Source organism: Somniosus microcephalus, chromosome 21, assembly GCF_052327205.1.
Source record: "Somniosus microcephalus isolate GS21.2 chromosome 21, FLI_Smic_1.0, whole genome shotgun sequence".
In the NCBI taxonomy this organism is placed as follows: Eukaryota; Metazoa; Chordata; class Chondrichthyes; order Squaliformes; family Somniosidae; genus Somniosus; species Somniosus microcephalus.
In genome coordinates, this window is record NC_141007.1 from 7,385,050 (window position 1) to 7,403,657 (window position 18,608).

The 18,608-nt window shown below is 50.7% G+C and overlaps 1 protein-coding gene across 1 annotated transcript in view; it reads right to left on the bottom strand.

Annotated features, from left to right (window-relative positions):
* Positions 1-18,608, bottom strand: part of ddx41 (DEAD (Asp-Glu-Ala-Asp) box polypeptide 41) — an 84,181-nt gene that overhangs the window by 17,478 nt on the left and 48,095 nt on the right. Inside the window, exons 13-15 of the mRNA XM_085963227.1 lie at positions 18,502-18,598; positions 11,865-12,014; positions 3,756-3,827 (exon numbers count right to left, since the gene is read on the bottom strand). Coding sequence (XP_085819353.1) covers positions 3,756-3,827; positions 11,865-12,014; positions 18,502-18,598 — 319 coding nt within the window. The remainder of the gene's footprint in view (positions 1-3,755; positions 3,828-11,864; positions 12,015-18,501; positions 18,599-18,608) is intronic.

Genomic DNA, 18,608 nt, shown 5'->3' on the forward strand with positions numbered 1-18,608 from the left:
TGTCCAGCACAGAGTGTGTGTTCACTGTCCAGCACAACGTGTGTGTTCACTGTCCAGCACGTGTGTGTTCACTGTCCAGCACAAAGTGTGTGTTCACTGTCCAGCACAACGTGTGTTCACTGTCCAGCACAGAGTGTGTGTTCACTGTCCAGCACAACGTGTGTGTTCACTGTCCAGCACAACGTGTGTGTTCACTGTCCAGCACAACGTGTGTGTTCACTGTCCAGCACAACGTGTGTTCACTGTCCAGCACAACGTGTGTGTTCACTGTCCAGCACAGTGTGTGTTCACTGTCCAGCACGTGTGTGTTCACTGTCCAGCACGTGTGTGTTCACTGTCCAGCACGTGTGTGTTCACTGTCCAGCACGTGTGTGTTCACTGTCCAGCACGTGTGTGTTCACTGTCCAGCACGTGTGTGTTCACTGTCCAGCACAGAGTGTGTGTTCACTATCCAGCACAGAGTGTGTGTTCACTGTCCAGCACAACGTGTGTGTTCACTGTCCAGCACGTGTGTGTTCACTGTCCAGCACAACGTGTTTGTTCACTGTCCAGCACAGAGTGTGTGTTCACTGTCCAGCACAACGTGTGTGTTCACTGTCCAGCACAGAGTGTGCGTTCACTGTCCAGCACAACGTGTGTGTTCACTGTCCAGCACAGAGTGTGCGTTCACTGTCCAGCACAACGTGTGTGTTCACTGTCCAGCAGAGTGTGTGTTCACTGTCCAGCACAGAGTGTGCGTTCACTGTCCAGCACAGAGTGTGTGTTCACTGTCCAGCACAGAGTGTGTGTTCACTGTCCAGCACAACGTGTGTGTTCACTGTCCAGCACAACGTGTGTGTTCACTGTCCAGCACAGAGTGTGTGTTCACTGTCCAGCACAGAGTGTGTGTTCACTGTCCAGCACAACGTGTGTGTTCACTGTCCAGCACAACGTGTGTGTTCACTGTCCAGCACAACGTGTGTGTTCACTGTCCAGCACAGAGTGTGTGTTCACTGTCCAGCACAGAGTGTGCGTTCACTGTCCAGCACAGAGTGTGTGTTCACTGTCCAGCACAACGTGTGTGTTCACTGTCCAGCAGAGTGTGTGTTCACTGTCCAGCAGAGTGTGTGTTCACTGTCCAGCACAACGTGTGTTCACTGTCCAGCACAGCGTGTGTTCACTGTCCAGCACAACGTGTGTGTTCACTGTCCAGCACAGAGTGTGTGTTCACTGTCCAGCACAACGTGTGTGTTCACTGTCCAGCACAGAGTGTGTGTTCACTGTCCAGCACAACGTGTGCGTTCACTGTCCAGCACAGAGTGTGCGTTCACTGTCCAGCACAGAGTGTGCGTTCACTGTCCAGCACAACGTGTGTGTTCACTGTCCAGCACAACGTGTGTGTTCACTGTCCAGCACAACGTGTGTGTTCACTGTCCAGCACAACGTGTGTGTTCACTGTCCAGCACAACGTGTGTGTTCACTGTCCAGCACAACGTGTGTGTTCACTGTCCAGCACAACGTGTGTGTTCACTGTCCAGCACAACGTGTGTGTTCACTGTCCAGCACAACGTGTGTGTTCACTGTCCAGCACAGAGTGTGTGTTCACTGTCCAGCACAGAGTGTGTGTTCACTGTCCAGCACAGAGTGTGTGTTCACTGTCCAGCACAGAGTGTGCGTTCACTGTCCAGCACAGAGTGTGCGTTCACTGTCCAGCACAGAGTGTGCGTTCACTGTCCAGCACAACGTGTGTGTTCACTGTCCAGCACGTGTGTGTTCACTGTCCAGCACAGTGTGTGTTCACTGTCCAGCACAGTGTGTGTTCACTGTCCAGCACAGTGTGTGTTCACTGTCCAGCACAGTGTGTGTTCACTGTCCAGCACAGTGTGTGTTCACTGTCCAGCACAGTGTGTGTTCACTGTCCAGCACAGTGTGTGTTCACTGTCCAGCACAGTGTGTGTTCACTGTCCAGCACAGTGTGTGTTCACTGTCCAGCTGTGTGTTCACTGTCCAGCACGTGTGTGTTCACTGTCCAGCACGTGTGTGTTCACTGTCCAGCACAAAGTGTGTGTTCACTGTCCAGCACAATGTGTGTTCACTGTCCAGCACAGAGTGTGTGTTCACTGTCCAGCACAGAGTGTGTGTTCACTGTCCAGCACAGAGTGTGTGTTCACTGTCCAGCACAGAGTGTGTGTTCACTGTCCAGCACAGAGTGTGTGTTCACTGTCCAGCACAGAGTGTGTGTTCACTGTCCAGCACAGAGTGTGTGTTCACTGTCCAGCACAGAGTGTGCGTTCACTGTCCAGCACAGAGTGTGCGTTCACTGTCCAGCACAGAGTGTGTGTTCACTGTCCAGCACAACGTGTGTGTTCACTGTCCAGCACGTGTGTGTTCACTGTCCAGCAGTGTGTGTTCACTGTCCAGCAGTGTGTGTCAACTGTCCAGCACGTGTGTGTTTAATGTGCAGCACAACGTGTGTGTTCACTGTCCAGCACGTGTGTGTTCACTGTCCAGCACAACGTGTGTGTTCACTGTCCAGCACAGAGTGTGTGTTCACTGTCCAGCACAGAGTGTGTGTTCACTGTCCAGCACAGAGTGTGTGTTCACTGTCCAGCACAGAGTGTGTGTTCACTGTCCAGCACAGAGTGTGTGTTCACTGTCCAGCACAGAGTGTGTGTTCACTGTCCAGCACAGAGTGTGTGTTCACTGTCCAGCACAACGTGTGTGTTCACTGTCCAGCACAACGTGTGTGTTCACTGTCCAGCACAGAGTGTGTGTTCCCTGTCCAGCACAACGTGTGTGTTCACTGTCCAGCACAGAGTGTGTTCACTGTCCAGCACAGAGTGTGCGTTCACTGTCCAGCACAGAGTGTGCGTTCACTGTCCAGCACAGAGTGTGTGTTCACTGTCCAGCACAGAGTGTGTGTTCACTGTCCAGCACAGAGTGTGTGTTCACTGTCCAGCACAACGTGTGTTCACTGTCCAGCACGTGTGTGTTCACTGTCCAGCACAGTGTGTGTTCACTGTCCAGCACGTGTGTGTTCACTGTCCAGCACAACGTGTGTGTTCACTGTCCAGCACAACGTGTGTGTTCACTGTCCAGCACAGAGTGTGTGTTCACTGTCCAGCACAGAGTGTGTGTTCACTGTCGAGCACAGAGTGTGTGTTCACTGTCCAGCACAGAGTGTGTGTTCACTGTCCAGCACAACGTGTGTGTTCACTGTCCAGCACAACGTGTGTGTTCACTGTCCAGCACAGAGTGTGTGTTCACTGTCCAGTACAGAGTGTGTGTTCACTGTCCAGCACAGAGTGTGCGTTCACTGTCCAGCACAGAGTGTGTGTTCACTGTCCAGCACAACGTGTGCGTTCACTGTCCAGCACAGAGTGTGTGTTCACTGTCCAGCACAACGTGTGTGTTCACTGTCCAGCACAGAGTGTGCGTTCACTGTCCAGCACAGAGTGTGTGTTCACTGTCCAGCACAACGTGTGTGTTCACTGTCCAGCACAGAGTGTGTGTTCACTGTCCAGAGCAACTCCCAAGACTCGGCCTCAAATATTTACAGAAATGCAGATGGGGAGCAGGGGGAAAAAAACTCCCAGTTAACAACACCTTGATTCTAGCTGTTGCCAAATACATTTCCTCTCACCCTGCTTCAGTTAAGAACTAAAAGCCACAGTCACCATAACCCCCACAGTTTTTCCGCGAGCCCCTTTACCAAAAGCAGCGGCGGTCTTCAGGTTTCCTGTAACTTGTGGAGTTTTTATACGGTCACCACTTACCACAAGCCTTGTTGATGAATGTTGTTGCTATCCCCGTTTTCCCTGATCGACCAGTACGTCCAATTCTGTGAACTGAATATGGGGAAAGTGCTCAGAGTTAAGGCACTTCCAGAAACAGGGCTGGACAGACAGCAGCAGAACAGATCAGTGAAGCCAAGAGCAACCAATCATACTGGAGCAGTGGACTGAGGGAAGGAAAGGATTTACCTGGGTTTGAGTTATCAGACTTTGGAATCTAGAGCATTATATGTTGAATGTGTGTCCATTGACCCAGGGAGATATGCAACAAGCTCCACTTACACTATTAAACACACTGGTCTCCTGCTCCCCAATTTTCCACCATTCCTGAACAGAAACCAGAGGTGACTGAATTTGATATTAGGTTCGAGCGGAAGAAGCGAGAGAACAAAGACTTTAAATTAAAAGGCAAACTTCAAAGGGATGAGAAATAAATTGCCAAAAGTAAACTGGGCTGAGTTGTTAATGCGACAGGAGGTATTCAAAGTAGTATTTGGTACAATACCAAACCAGAAGATGTGGTGAAGCAACCATGGTCAACAAATGAGGTAAGGGACAGTATCAAGCTAAAAAAAAAGGTTTACACTCATGCAAGGAAAAATAGCAATCCAGGGGACTGGGAGAGTTAGAAAATGCAACAAAAGGGACAAAAATAAAATAAGAGATGCAGAAAGGGAATATGAAACAAGGGATATCAAAACTAACATTAAAATTTTTATAAATATATTAAGAAAAAAATAGCAAAGGGTAAAAATGCAGCACTATACTGAATAGTACAAGGGAACCTAAAAATAAGTCATGGGAAGAATTTATTGGATTTAATAATAAGTTTTAAAAATGGTAATGGAAAAATAATGGGACTTAAGATAGACAAACCTCCAGGACCTGATAGTTTCCACCTTAGGGTATTAAAAGAAACAGGTGAGGAAATCTCAGATTCGTTAGTTATAATTTTCTAAAGCGCTCCAGATTCGAGAATTATGTCGTTGACAAATCCATTATTTAAGAAGGGAGGGAGTGAGAAAAAGTACGAGGCAAACTAATGGGATTAAAGGTGGACAAGTCCCCTGGACCTGATGGCCTGCATCCTAGGGTCTTAAAAGAAGTGGATGCATTGGTTGCAATATACCAAAATTCCCTGGATTCTGGAGAGGTCCCAGCGGATTGGAAAACCATAAATGTAACGCTCCTAATCAAGAAAGGAGGAAGACAGAAAGCAGGAAACTATAGACCAGTTAGCCTAACATCTGTCATTGGGAAAATGCTGGAGTCCATTATTAAGGAAGTAGTAGCAGGACATTTAGAAAACTATAATGCAGTCAAGCAGAGTCAGCATGGTTTTATGAAAGGGAAATCACATTTGACAAATTTGCTAGAGTTCTCTGAGGATGTAACGAGCAGGGTGGATAAAGGTGAACCAGTAGATGTGGTGTATTTGGATTTCCAGAAGGCATTCGATAAGGTGCCACATAAAAGGTTACTGCACAAAATAAGAACTCTAGCAAATTTGTCAAACATGATTTCCCTTTCATAAAACCATGCTGACTCTGCTTGACTGTATTATGATTTTCTAAATGTCCTACCACTTCCTTAATAATGGACTCCAGCATTTTCCCAATGACAGGTATTAGCATAGATAGAGGATTGGCTAACTAACAGCAAACAGAGAGTCGGGGTAAATGGGTCATTTTCCAGTTGGCAAACTGTTAACTAGTGGGGTACCGCAGGGATCAGTGCTGTAGCCTCAGCTGTTTACAATCTATATTAATGACTTGGATGAAGGGACCGAGTGCACTGTAGCCAAATTTGCTGATGATACAAAGATAGGTAGGAAAGCAAGTTGTGAAGAGGATACAAAGAATCTGCAAAGGGATATAGACAGGCTAAGTGAATGGACAAACATTTGGTAGATGGAGTATAATGTGGGAAAATGTGTGGTTATCCACTTTGGTCGGAAAAATAAAAAAGCAAATTATTATTTAAATGGAGGGAGACTACAAAATGCTGCGGTACAGAGTAGGGTTGCGAAGGGGTGGAAAGTTTCCGGAAATTTTCCACGGGAAGTTTAGCTTGGGAATTTTGCCCAAAAAAGCACATGCTAGCATATTGTTTTTTTTTTGTATTTCTTTCATTTTTTTTCCCCACAGGTCCTCTCTTAAAATTACTAACAGAAATGGAATCTTAATTATTAAAGAATTTTTTAATCAATATACGTTTACCTTCTCACTTGGCTTGTTTTAATAATTACAAGTTTTGTGTGTGACTGTGAACAAATGTGTCCTGATTGGTTGGATGAGTGGATGAGCGATTAGCTCCCTCTATTGGTGATGTAGCGTCGTGCGTGCACAGGTCATGCTTCCATCACATGGAGTATGAAGGAAAAATTTACTCACCCTGTTGCAATCGTACTGATCGACTGCAGTTCGACAGAGACGAATGCCCTTTATTTCTCTGCATAGAACAATGCCATGTTTACCATCGGATGTGTGGAAGCATTTTACCCCAGGCATTAAAGATGGAAAGACTGTGTACATGTGCAAACATTGTACAAAGCCATATGTAAAGAATGCCACAAAGATGCAGCAGCATTTATCCAAATGCAACAACTTCACTCAAAGCTCACAGCAGTCAGCCCAAAGTTCCTCTGCTTCCATTCAAGAAGATGATGGTTCACATTCAGCATCAGGCTCCTTATCATCAGCAACTCCTGGCCCACTTGGAAGGTTCTTTGATACAATGGATAACCATAGCCAGAAGAATGCAGATGAGTGCCTTGCTCGAGCTGTATATGCGACAGGTTCACCCCTCATGCTCACAGCCAATGTGTACTGGAAGAGATTTTTTCAATGTTATTCGCCCTGCATACTGTCCTCCCACCAGACATGCTTTGTCTACTTATTTGCTGGAGGCTGAGTATAACAGAGTCCAAGGAAAGCTCAAAGGAACGATAGAGATGGCAGACTGTGTTGCAGTTATCTCAGATGGGTGGTCAAATGTGCGAGGGGAGGGCATCATAAACGACATCATCTCCACTCCTCTCCCAGTGTTCTTCAAGAGCACAGACACGAAGGACAACAGACACATACATGGCTGATGAGCTGAAAGCACTCATCAACGATCTTGGATCAGAAAAGGTCTTTGCAGTAGTTACTGACAATGCTGCGAATATGAAGGCTGCTTGGGCTCAAGTGGAGGAGGCCTACCCTCATATTATGTCTATTGGTTGCGCAGCTCATGGGCTCAACCTGCTCCTCAAGGACATCATGGGTTTGAGAACCATTGAAATACTCCAAATCCCACGTTCATCAGCAGCCTCTGAACGAAACTGGTCACTTTTTGGGAATACGCATACAAAGGTGCGCAACAGGCTGACTAACAAGAGAGTGGAGAAACTGGTGGCTATCCGGGCTTATTGAGCCAGATGCAGAGTGTCCAGCACACAGCTAGACAGTGACACAGAGGAGGAAATGGACACATCAGAGTCAGAGAATCAAGAGGAGCAATGATGAGTAGAAGACTCATGGGGACAAAATAAGGACAAAATTACAGGCTAAATAAGCTGACGCTCTTTTTATTTTATTTTAGATGGGTCTTTTTTGTGGGGGTTCAATAAAGTTCAAACTTATAACCTAAATAAAGTTTTGAAAGCCTGTTTTTATTTGTATGGAACAGTATGTCTATTTTGATGACAAAGATAATATAAGGGTCAGAGACAAAAACCATCAGTGTGCAAAAAAACTCAAAATTCCCATGGAAAGTTTCCTCTTTTAAAAATTCCTGGAATTTTGCAACCCTAGTACAGAGGGATCCGGTGTCCTCGAACATGAAACACAGTTAGCATGCAGGTACAGCAAGTAATTAGGAAGGCAAATGGAATGTTGGCCTTTATTGCAAGGTGGATAGAGTATAAAAGTAGGGAAGTCCTGCTACAACTGTACAGGGCGTTGGTGAGACCACACCTGGAGTGCTGCGTACAGTTTTGGTCTCCTCATTTAAGGAGGGATGTACTTGCATTGGAGGCAGTTCAGAGAAGGTTCACTAGGTTAGTTCCTGAGATGAAGTGGCTGTCTTATGAAGAAAGGTTGAGCAGGTTGGGCCTATACTCATTGGAGTTTAGAAGAATGAGAGGTGAGCTTATTGAAACATAAAAGATTCTGAGGGTGCTCGACAGGGTAGATGCAGAGAGGATGTTTCCCCTCGTGGGGGAATCTAGAACTAGGGGGCACAGTATCAGAATAAGGGGTCACCCATTTAAAATGGAGATGAGGAGGAATTTCTTCTCCCAGAGGGTCGTGAATCTGTGGAATTCTCTACCCCAGAGAGCTGTGGAGGCAGAGTCAGTGAATCTATTTAAGGTGGAGATTGACAGATTTTTGAACGATAAGAGAGTCAGGGGTTATGGGGAGCGGGCAGGGAAGTGGAGTTGAGGCCAAGATCAGATCAGCCATGATCTTATCGAATGGCGGAGCAGGCTCGAGGGGCCGAATGGCCTCCTGCTCCTATTTCTTATGTAGAAACCAAGTATCTACAGACCTGTCGGTTTAACATCAATTGTGGGGAAGTTACTGGAATCTTTCATCAGGGACATAGTGACTGAGCATTTGGACAAGTGTGAGCTGATCAAAGAGTCAGCGTGAATTTGTGAAGGGTAGATCATGTTTGAATAATCTAGTTGGATTTTAAAGGGGGACACTGACACGGTGGATAAGGGAGTGTCTATGGATGTTGTCTAGATGGACCTCCAAAAGGCATCTGATAAGGTTCCGCACAAGAGATTATTACAAAAATGAGAGCACTTGGAACTGGAGGTACCCTTGTGACATGGGTTGGTAATTGGTTGGAAGGCAGGAGACAGAGTAGGGATAAAGAGAATATACTTTGATTTGACAGGATGTGATAAGTGATGTTCCCCAGGGATCTATACTGGGCCTCAGCTTTTCACTATCTATATAGATGACTTGGATGAAGGAATAGAGATGAATATATTCAAATTTGCAGAGGATACTGAGTTAGGTGGTACAGTAAGTAGTGTAGATGGGAACAGGAAGGGACAAAGACCGATTAAAATGAGTGGACTAAACTGGCAGATGGGAGTTCACTGTGGGGAAGTGCGAGGGCATCCACTTTGGACCCTAGCTTGATAAATCTGAGTATTTTCTAAATGGTGAGAAGCTAGGAACTGTGGCGGAGCAGCGAGATGAGAGAGACCAAGTTCACAAATCACTAAAAGCTAATAGACAGTTAAAAAAAGGAACTATACAGGCTAATGGAATGTTGGCCTTCATCTGAAGAGGGCTGGTTTACCAAGGCGTGGACGTTCTGTTACAGCTGTACAAAGCTCTGGCTCTGGTCAGGTCCCATCTGCGTTCAGTTCTGGGCACCACACCACAGAAAGGATATGTTGGCCTTGGAGGGGGTGAAATACAGAATCACCAGAATGATATCGGGCTTAAAGGGTTAAATTATGAGGACAGGCTGCATTAACTTGGTTTGTATTGCCATGATTTTAGAAGCTTGAGGAGATCTAATTGATGTGTTTAAAATGATAAAGGGATTTGATAGTGTAGATACAGAGAAACCGTTTCCCCTGGAGGGGGTACCCGGAACAAGGCGTGTCAGCCTTGGCTCAGTGGCAGCACTCTCGCCCGAGTCAGAAGGTCGTTGGTTCAAGCCCCATTCCGGGGCTTGAGCCCATAATCCAGGCTGACACTCCAGTGCAGTACTGAGAGAGTGCTGCACTGTTGGAGGTGCCATCTTTCAGGTGCTCTCTCAGGTTGATGTAAAAGATCCCATGGCAATATTCGAAGAAGAGCAGGGGCGTTCTCCTGGTGTCCCGGCCAATATTTATCTGTCAACCAATCTCATCCGAGGAAGGATGTTCTTGCCATGGAGGGAGTCCAGCGAAGATTCACCAGACTGATGGCAGGAATGACGTATGAGGAGAGATTGGGTCGATTGGGCTATACTCGCTGGAGTTTAGAAGAATGAGAGGGGATCTCATTGAAACTTATAAAATTCTGACAGGACTGGACAGACTAGATGCTGGAAGGATGTTCCCGATGGTCGGGGAGTCCAGAACCAGGGGTCACAGTCTAAGGATAAGGGGGTAAGCCATTTAGGACAGAGATGAGGAGGAATTTCTGCACCCAGAGAGTGGTGAACCTGTGGAATTCTCTACCACAGAAGGCAGTGGAGGCCAATTCATTAAATATATTCAAGAAGGAGTTAGATATATTTCTTAAGGCTAAAGGGATCAAGGGATATGGAGAGAAAGCAGGGACCGGGTACTGAGTTTGGATGATCAGCCATGATCGCATTGAATGGCGGAGCAGGCTTGAGGGGCCGAATGGCCGACTCCTGCTCCTATCTTCTATGTTTCATTAAAAAGCAGAGTATCTGGTCATTGCTGTTTGTGGGAGCTTGCTGTGCACAAATTATCTGTCGCATTTCCTACATTATAACAGTGACTACACTTCAAAAGTACTTCATTGGCTGAAAAGCACTTTTGGATGTCTTATGGTCATGAAAGGCGCTATATAAATGCAAGCCTTGCTTCTTTCAAGGAAGCATAATCTTAAAATTAGAACTAGGCCATTAGGAAGTACTTCTTCACACAAAGCATAGTGAAAATCTGGAATTCTCTCCCCACCCTCCCACAAAAGGCTGTGGATGAACATAAGAAATAGGAGCTGGAGTAGGGCACACGGCCCCTCGAGCCTGCTCCGCCATTCAATGGGATTGTGGCTGATCATCGACCTCAACTCCACCTTCCCGCCCGATTCCCATATCCCTTGATTCACTTCGTGCCCAAGAATCTTTCGATCTCAGCCTTGAATATACTCAACCAACATAACCAAAACAGATTATCTGGTCATTATCACATTGTTGTTAGTGGGAGCTTTCTGTGCACAAATTGGCTGCCGCGTTTCCCACATTACAGCCAATGAAGTACTTTTGAAGTGGAGTCATTGTTGCAAAACGCTTTGAGACGTCCGGTGGTCATGAAAGGCGCTATATAAATGCAAGTCTTTCTTTCTATCCAAGCTAGTATATTACCCCAATCCCATGAGGCCTAATCTTGTGTAACAACCTCTTGTGGCACCTTATCAAATGCCTTCTGAAAAAACCCTGCTAGTTACACCCTCAAACAACTCGAATAGATTGGTCAAACACGATTTCCCTTTCATAAAACTGTGTTGACTCTGCCTAACCATACTGTGATTTTCTAAGTGCCCTGTTACCACGTCCCTTATAAGAGATTCTAGCATTTTCTCTACTACTGATGTCAGCTAACTGGCCTATAGTTCCGGTTTCCTCTCTTTCATTTCTTGAATAGCCAGGTTACATTTGCTACCTTCCGATCCACGGGAGCTGTTCTAGAATCTAGGGAAATTTGGAATCAAAACCAATGCATCCACCATCTCTGCAGCCACCTCTTAAAATCCTAGGATATAGGCCGTCAGGTCCAGGGGATTTGTCGGCTTTTAGTCCCACTAATTTCTCCAGTCCTTTTCTTTACTAATATTAACTGCTTTAAGTTCCTCACTCTCATTAGACCCTCGGTTCCCCACTATTCCCAGCATGCTTTTTGTGTCTTCTACTGTGAAGACAGATACAAAATATTTGTTTAAAGTCTCTGCCATTTCCTTATTCCCCATTATAATTTCTCCTGTCTCAGCCTCTAAGGGACCCACGTTTACTTCTGCTAATCTCTTCCTTTTTACGTACTTGTAAAAGCTCTTACAATCTGTTTTTATATTTCTTGCTTGTTCACTCTCATTCTAATTTCCCCTTCTTGATCAATTTCCTGCTTAGACAATTGAATTTTTCAAGAATGAGATCGATAGATTTTTGTTAGGTAAGCGTATCAAGGGCTATTGAGCAAAGGCAGAAACATGGAGCAGATCAGTAATGTTGTAATTAAATGGTGGAGCAGGCTCGAGGGGCCGAATGGCCTCCTCCTGTTCCTATAATGTATTTGATCTATACACCATGCACATGTGCAATAGACCAGACCGACACCATGATACAAAGGGGGCCAATAATACGTGTGGTCACCGACGCCCCTACAGATGACGGAGCCTTTCTTACCATAATTCTCAATCTCCTCGGGCATATCATAGTTAATAACATGCTGAATATTTGGGAAGTCCAAGCCTTTCGATGCTACATCGGTTGCCACAAGTACGTCCTTCTTCCCCTCTCGGAAAGCCTCAATGGCCTTCGTCCGCTCCTCCTGGTCTGGAAAGAACCACAAGAAGAACAAATCATTTCAAGCTGTTCAATCTGTTGGTCTAAGCCTGTGGTGTTGGGATCAGCTCACACCCAACACCAATCTTCAGTAGTACAATTCTCCCACTCAAAACAGACTTCCTTCATTAAGGGTGAAAATAAATAAAACCCCGAGTTCCACTGGGTGAGGAGTGAAAGGTTTTCATACTCAACAAGAACTTGCATTTATATAGTGCCTTTAATGTAGTAAAACACCCCAAGGCGATTTAATCAAACAAAATTTGGCACCAGGCCACATAAGGAGATATTAGGACAGACTTGGTCACAGAGGCAGGTTTTAAGAAGCGTATTAAAGGAGGCGGAGGGGTTTTGGGAGGGAATTCCAGATCTTAGGGCCTTGGCAGCTGAAGGCATGGCAGCCAATGGTGGAGTGATTAAATTCGAAGATGCGGAAGAGGCCAGAATTGGAGGAGCGCAGAGATCTCCGAGGGTTGTAGGGCTGCAGGAGGTTAGAGAGATAGGGAGGGGTGGGCGGGTCCATGGTGGGGCTGGAGGAGGTTACAGAGATAGGGAGGGGTGGGTGAGTCCATGGTGGGGCAGGAGGAGGTTACAGAGATAGGGAGGGGTGGGCGAGTCCATGGTGGGGCTGGAGGAGGTTACAGAGATAGGGAGGGGCGGGCGAGTCCATGGTGGGGCTGCAGGAGGTTACAGAGATAGGGAGGGGCAGGTGAGTCCATGGTGGGGCAGGAGGAGGTTACAGAGATAGGGAGGGGCGGGCGAGTCCATGGTGGGGCTGGAGGAGGTTACAGAGATAGGGAGGGGTGGGCGGGTCCATGGTGGGGCTGGAGGAGGTTACAGAGATAGGGAGGGGCGGGCGAGTCCATGGGGCTGGAGGAGGTTACAGAGATAGGGAGGGGCGGGCGAGTCCATGGTGGGGCTGGAGGAGGTTACAGAGATAGGGAGGGGTGGGCGAGTCCATGGGGCTGGAGGAGGTTACAGAGATAGGGAGGGGTGGGTGAATCCATGGTGGGGCTGGAGGAGGTTACAGAGATAGGGAGGGGCGGGCGAGTCCATGGTGGGGCTGGAGGAGGTTACAGAGATAGGGAGGGGCGGGCGGGTCCATGGTGAGGCTGGAGGAGGTTACAGAGATAGGGAGGGGTGGGCGAGTCCATGGTGGGGCTGGAGGAGGTTACAGAGATAGGGAGGGGTGGGCGAGTCCATGGTGGGGCTGGAGGAGGTTACAGAGATAGGGAGGGGTGGGTGAGTCCATGGTGGGGCTGGAGGAGGTTACAGAGATAGGGAGGGGCGGGCGAGTGAGTCCATGGTGGGGCTGGAGGAGGTTACAGAGATAGGGAGGGGTGGGCGAGTCCATGGTGGGGCTGGAGGAGGTTACAGAGATAGGGAGGGGCGGGTGAGTCCATGGTGGGGCTGGAGGAGGTTACAGAGATAGGGAGGGGTGGGCGGGTCCATGGTGCAGCTGGAGGAGGTTACAGAGATAGGGAGGGGCGGGCGAGTCCATGGTGGGGCTGGAGGAGGTTAGAGAAAGGGAGGGGCGGGCGGGTCCATGGTGGGGCTGGAGGAGGTTACAGAGATAGGCAGGGGTGGGTGAGTCCATGGGGCTGGAGGAGGTTACAGAGATAGGGGGGGGCGGGCGAGTCCATGGGGCTGGAGGAGGTTACAGAGATAGGGAGGGGGCAGGCGAGTCCATGGTGGGGCTGGAGGAGGTTACAGAGATAGGGAGGGGGCAGGCGAGTCCATGGTGGGGCTGGAGGAGGTTACAGAGATAGGGAGGGGCGGGCGTGTCCATGGTGGGGCTGGCGGAGGTTACAGAGATATGGAGGGGCGAGGGCCATGGTGGGACTGGAGGAGGTTACAGAGATAGGGAGGGGCGAGGGCCATGGAGGGATCTGACACAAGGCGGAGAATTTTAAATTTGAGGCCGTGTTGGACCAGGAGCCAATGTAGTTCAGCGAGCACAGGGGGTGATGGGTGAACGGGACTGGGTGCGAGTTAGGACACGGGGCAGTGAGCACAGGGGGTGATGGGTGAACGGGACTGGGTGTGAGTTAGGACACGGGGCAGTGAGCACAGGGGGTGATGGGTGAACGGGACTGGGTGTGTGTTAGGACACGGGGCAGTGAGCACAGGGGGTGATGGGCGAATGGGACTGGGTGTGAGTTAGGACACGGGGCAGTGAGCACAGGGGGTGATGGGTGAACGGGACTGGGTGCGAGTTAGGACACGGGGCAGTGAGCACAGGGGGTGATGGGTGAACGGGACTGGGTGCGAGTTAGGACACGGGGCAGTGAGCACAGGGGGTGATGGGTGAACGGGACTGGGTGTGAGTTAGGACACGGGGCAGTGAGCACAGGGGGTGATGGGCGAACGGGACTGGGTGTGAGTTAGGACACGGGGCAGTGAGCACAGGGGGTGATGGGTGAACGGGACTGGGTGCGAGTTAGGACACGGGGCAGTGAGCACAGGGGGTGATGGGTGAATGGGACTGGGTGTGAGTTAGGACACGGGGCAGTGAGCACAGGGGGTGATGGGTGAACGGGACTGGGTGCGAGTTAGGACACGAGGCAGTGAGCACAGGGGGTGATGGGTGAACGGGGCTTGGTGTGAGTTAGGACACGGGGCAGTGAGCACAGGGGGTGATGGGTGAACGGGAGTGGGTGTGAGTTAGGACACGGGGCAGTGAGCACAGGGGGTGATGGGCGAACGGGACTGGGTGTGAGGTAGGACACGGGGCAGTGAGCACAGGGGGTGATGGGTGAACGGGAGTGGGTGTGAGTTAGGACACGGGGCAGTGAGCACAGGGGGTGATGGGTGAACAGGACTGGGTGTGAGTTAGGACACGGGGCACTGAGCACAGGGGTTAATGGGTGAACGGGACTGGGTGTGAGTTAGGACACGGGGCAGTGAGCACAGAGGGTGATGGGTGAACGGGACTGGGTGTGAGTTAAGACACGGGGCAGTGAGCACAGGGGGTGATGGGTGAACGGGAGTGGGTGTGAGTTAGGACACGGGGCAGTGAGCACAGGGGGTGATGGGCGAACGGGACTGGGTGTGAGTTAGGACACGGGGCAGTGAGCACAGGGGGTGATGGGTGAACGGGACGGGGTGAGTGTTAGGACACGGGGCACTGAGCACAAGCGGGTGATGGGTGAACTGGACTTGGTGTGAGTTAGGACACGGTGCAGTGAGCACAGGGGGTGATGGGTGAACGGGACTGGGTGAGAGTTAGGACACGGGGCAGTGAGCACAGGGGGTGATGGGTGAACGGGACTGGGTGTGAGTTAGGACACGGGGCAGTGAGCACAGGGGGCGATGGGTGAACGGGGCTTGGTGCGAGTTAGGACATGGGGCAGTGAGCACAGGGGGTGATGGGTGGACGGGACTGGGTGTGAGTTAGGACACGGGGCAGTGAGCACAGGGGGTGATGGGTGGACGGGACTGGGTGTGAGTTAGGACACGGGGCAGTGAGCACAGCGGGTGATGGGTGAACGGGACGGGGTGTGAGTTAGGACACGGGGCAGTGAGCACAGGGGGTGATGGGTGAACGGGACTGGGTGCGAGTTAGGACACGGGGCAGTGAGCACAGGGGGTGATGGGTGAACGGGACTGGGTGCGAGTTAGGACACGGGGCAGTGAGCACAGGGGGTGATGGGTGAACGGGACTGGGTGCGAGTTAGGACACGGGGCAGTGAGCACAGGAGGTGATGGGTGAACGGGACTGGGTGTGAGTTAGGACACGGGACAGTGAGCACAGGGGGTGATGGGTGAATGGGACTGGGTGTGAGTTAGGACACGGGGCAGTGAGCACAGGGGGTGATGGGTGAACGGGACTGGGTGTGAGTTAGGACACGAGGCAGTGAGAACAGGGGGTGATGGGTGAACGGGGCTTGGTGTGAGTTAGGACACGGGGCAGTGAGCACAGGGGGTGATGGGTGAACGGGAGTGGGTGTGAGTTAGGACACGGGGCAGTGAGCACAGGGGGTGATGGGTGAACAGGACTGGGTGTGAGTTAGGACACGGGGCACTGAGCACAGGGGTTAATGGGTGAACGGGACTGGGTGTGAGTTAGGACACGGGGCAGTGAGCACAGAGGGTGATGGGTGAACGGGACTGGGTGTGAGTTAGGACACGGGGCAGTGAGCACAGGGGGTGATGGGTGAACGGGAGTGGGTGTGAGTTAGGACACGGGGCAGTGAGCACAGGGGGTGATGGGCGAACGGGACTGGGTGTGAGTTAGGACACGGGGCAGTGAGCACAGGGGGTGATGGGTGAACAGGACTGGGTGTGTGTTAGGACACGGGGCAGTGAGCACAGGGGGTGATGGGTGAACGGGACTGGGTGTGAGTTAAGACACGGGGCAGTGAGCACAGGGGGTGATGGGGTGAACGGGACTGGGTGTGAGTTAGGACACGGGGCAGTGAGCACAGGGGGTGATGGGTGAACGGGACTGGGTGTGAGTTAGGATACGGGGCAGTGAGCACAGGGGCTGATGGGTGGACGGGACTGGGTGTGAGTTAGGACACGGGGCAGTGAGCACAGGGGGTGATGGGTGAACGGGACGGGGTGAGTGTTAGGACACGGGGCACTGAGCACAAGCGGGTGATGGGTGAACTGGACTTGGTGTGAGTTAGGACACGGTGCAGTGAGCACGGGGGTGATGGGTGAACGGGACTGGGTGCGAGTTAGGACACGGGGCAGTGAGCACAGGGGGTGATGGGTGAACGGGACTGGGTGCGAGTTAGGACACGGGGCAGTGAGCACAGGGGGTGATGGGTGAACGGGACTGGGTGTGAGTTAGGACACGGGGCAGTGAGCACAGGGGGTGATGGGGTGAACGGGACTGGGTGTGAGTTAGGACACGGGGCAGTGAGCACAGGGGTGATGGGTGAACGGGACTGGGTGTGAGTTAGGACACGGGGCAGTGAGCACAGGGGGCGATGGGTGAACGGGGCTTGGTGCGAGTTAGGACATGGGGCAGTGAGCACAGGGGGTGATGGGTGGACGGGACTGGGTGTGAGTTAGGACACGGGGCAGTGAGCACAGGGGGTGATGGGTGGACGGGACTGGGTGTGAGTTAGGACACGGGGCAGTGAGCACAGCGGGTGATGGGTGAACGGGACGGGGTGTGAGTTAGGACACGGGGCAGTGAGCACAGGGGGTGATGGGTGAACGGGACTGGGTGCGAGTTAGGACACGGGGCAGTGAGCACAGGGGGTGATGGGTGAACGGGACTGGGTGCGAGTTAGGACACGGGGCAGTGAGCACAGGGGGTGATGGGTGGACGGGACTGGGTGTGAGTTAGGACACGGTGCAGTGAGCACAGGGGGTGATGGGTGAACGGGACTGGGTGTGAGTTAGGACACGGGGCACTGAGCACAAGGGGGTGATGGGTGAACGGGACTGGGTGTAAGTTAGGACATGGTGCAGTGAGCACAGGGGGTGATGGGTGGACGGGGACTGGGTGTGAGTTCGGACACGGGGCAGTGAGCACAGGGGGTGATGGGTGGACGAGGCTTGGTGCGAGTTAGGACACGGGGCAGTGAGCACAGGGGGCGATGGGTGGACGGGACTGGGTGTGAGTTAGGACACGGGGCAGTGAGCACAGGGGTGATGGGTGGACGGGGCTTGGTGCGAGTTAGGACACGGGCAGCAGGGTTTTGGATGAGCTCGAGTATATGGAGGGTGGAAGATGGGAGGTCGGCCAGGAGAGCGTTGGAATAGTCCAGTCGAGAGGTAACAAAGGCATGGGATGAGGTTTCAGTAGCAGATGAGCTGAGGCAGGGGCGGAGACGGGCAATGTTACGGAGGTGGAAATAGGCAGTGCAGGTGATGGAGAGGTTATGGGGTCAGAAGCTCAGCTCAGGGTCAAATAGAGCGCCGAGGTTGCGAACAGTCTGGTTTAGCCTCAGACAGTGGCCAGGGAGAGGGAGGGAGTCGGTGGTGAGGGAACGGAGTCTGTGGATCGAAGACAATGGCTTTAATCGTTACTCAGTGTCACATGAAACATACTACTTATAAGATACCCACATCTATAACATGCAGTCACTATTTTACACACTGTAATAAAATAACACATTTTCCATCGCACACACATTTGCCGCAGAAACCCCAGATAATCTTCCTCTGAAGTTATAGTGGTCTAGCGGGAGAACCTCCAGGAAATTCCCGACCATCATCTATAACATACTCCCGTTATCTATAATGTAAACACAATGTCTAAAACATACTCCCATTATCTATAATATAAACACACACACACTTATATTTAAGGGTCGAGGAATCTCCTTTATTTGAGCAGAATGTTACTGATAGTGACTCGGGTTGGAAGTGTATCAGCCGACCCTCTCATTCTTCTCCCCTCCTCTCCTGAAGGTGCTGCCTGCTGCTGGGGTACAAACTACGGGCATTAATGCCCTCCACACCCTTCCCAAACCACCCTCTGCAGATGTGAGGACAGACAGTGCGTGTTGGAGCTTACCTTTCCCTCCATGTATGGCAACAGCCTCCACACCCTTCAACAGCAGGTATTCATGGATCGCATCCACATCAGCTTTCTTCTCCGCAAATATCAGCACCTGGAAGGTA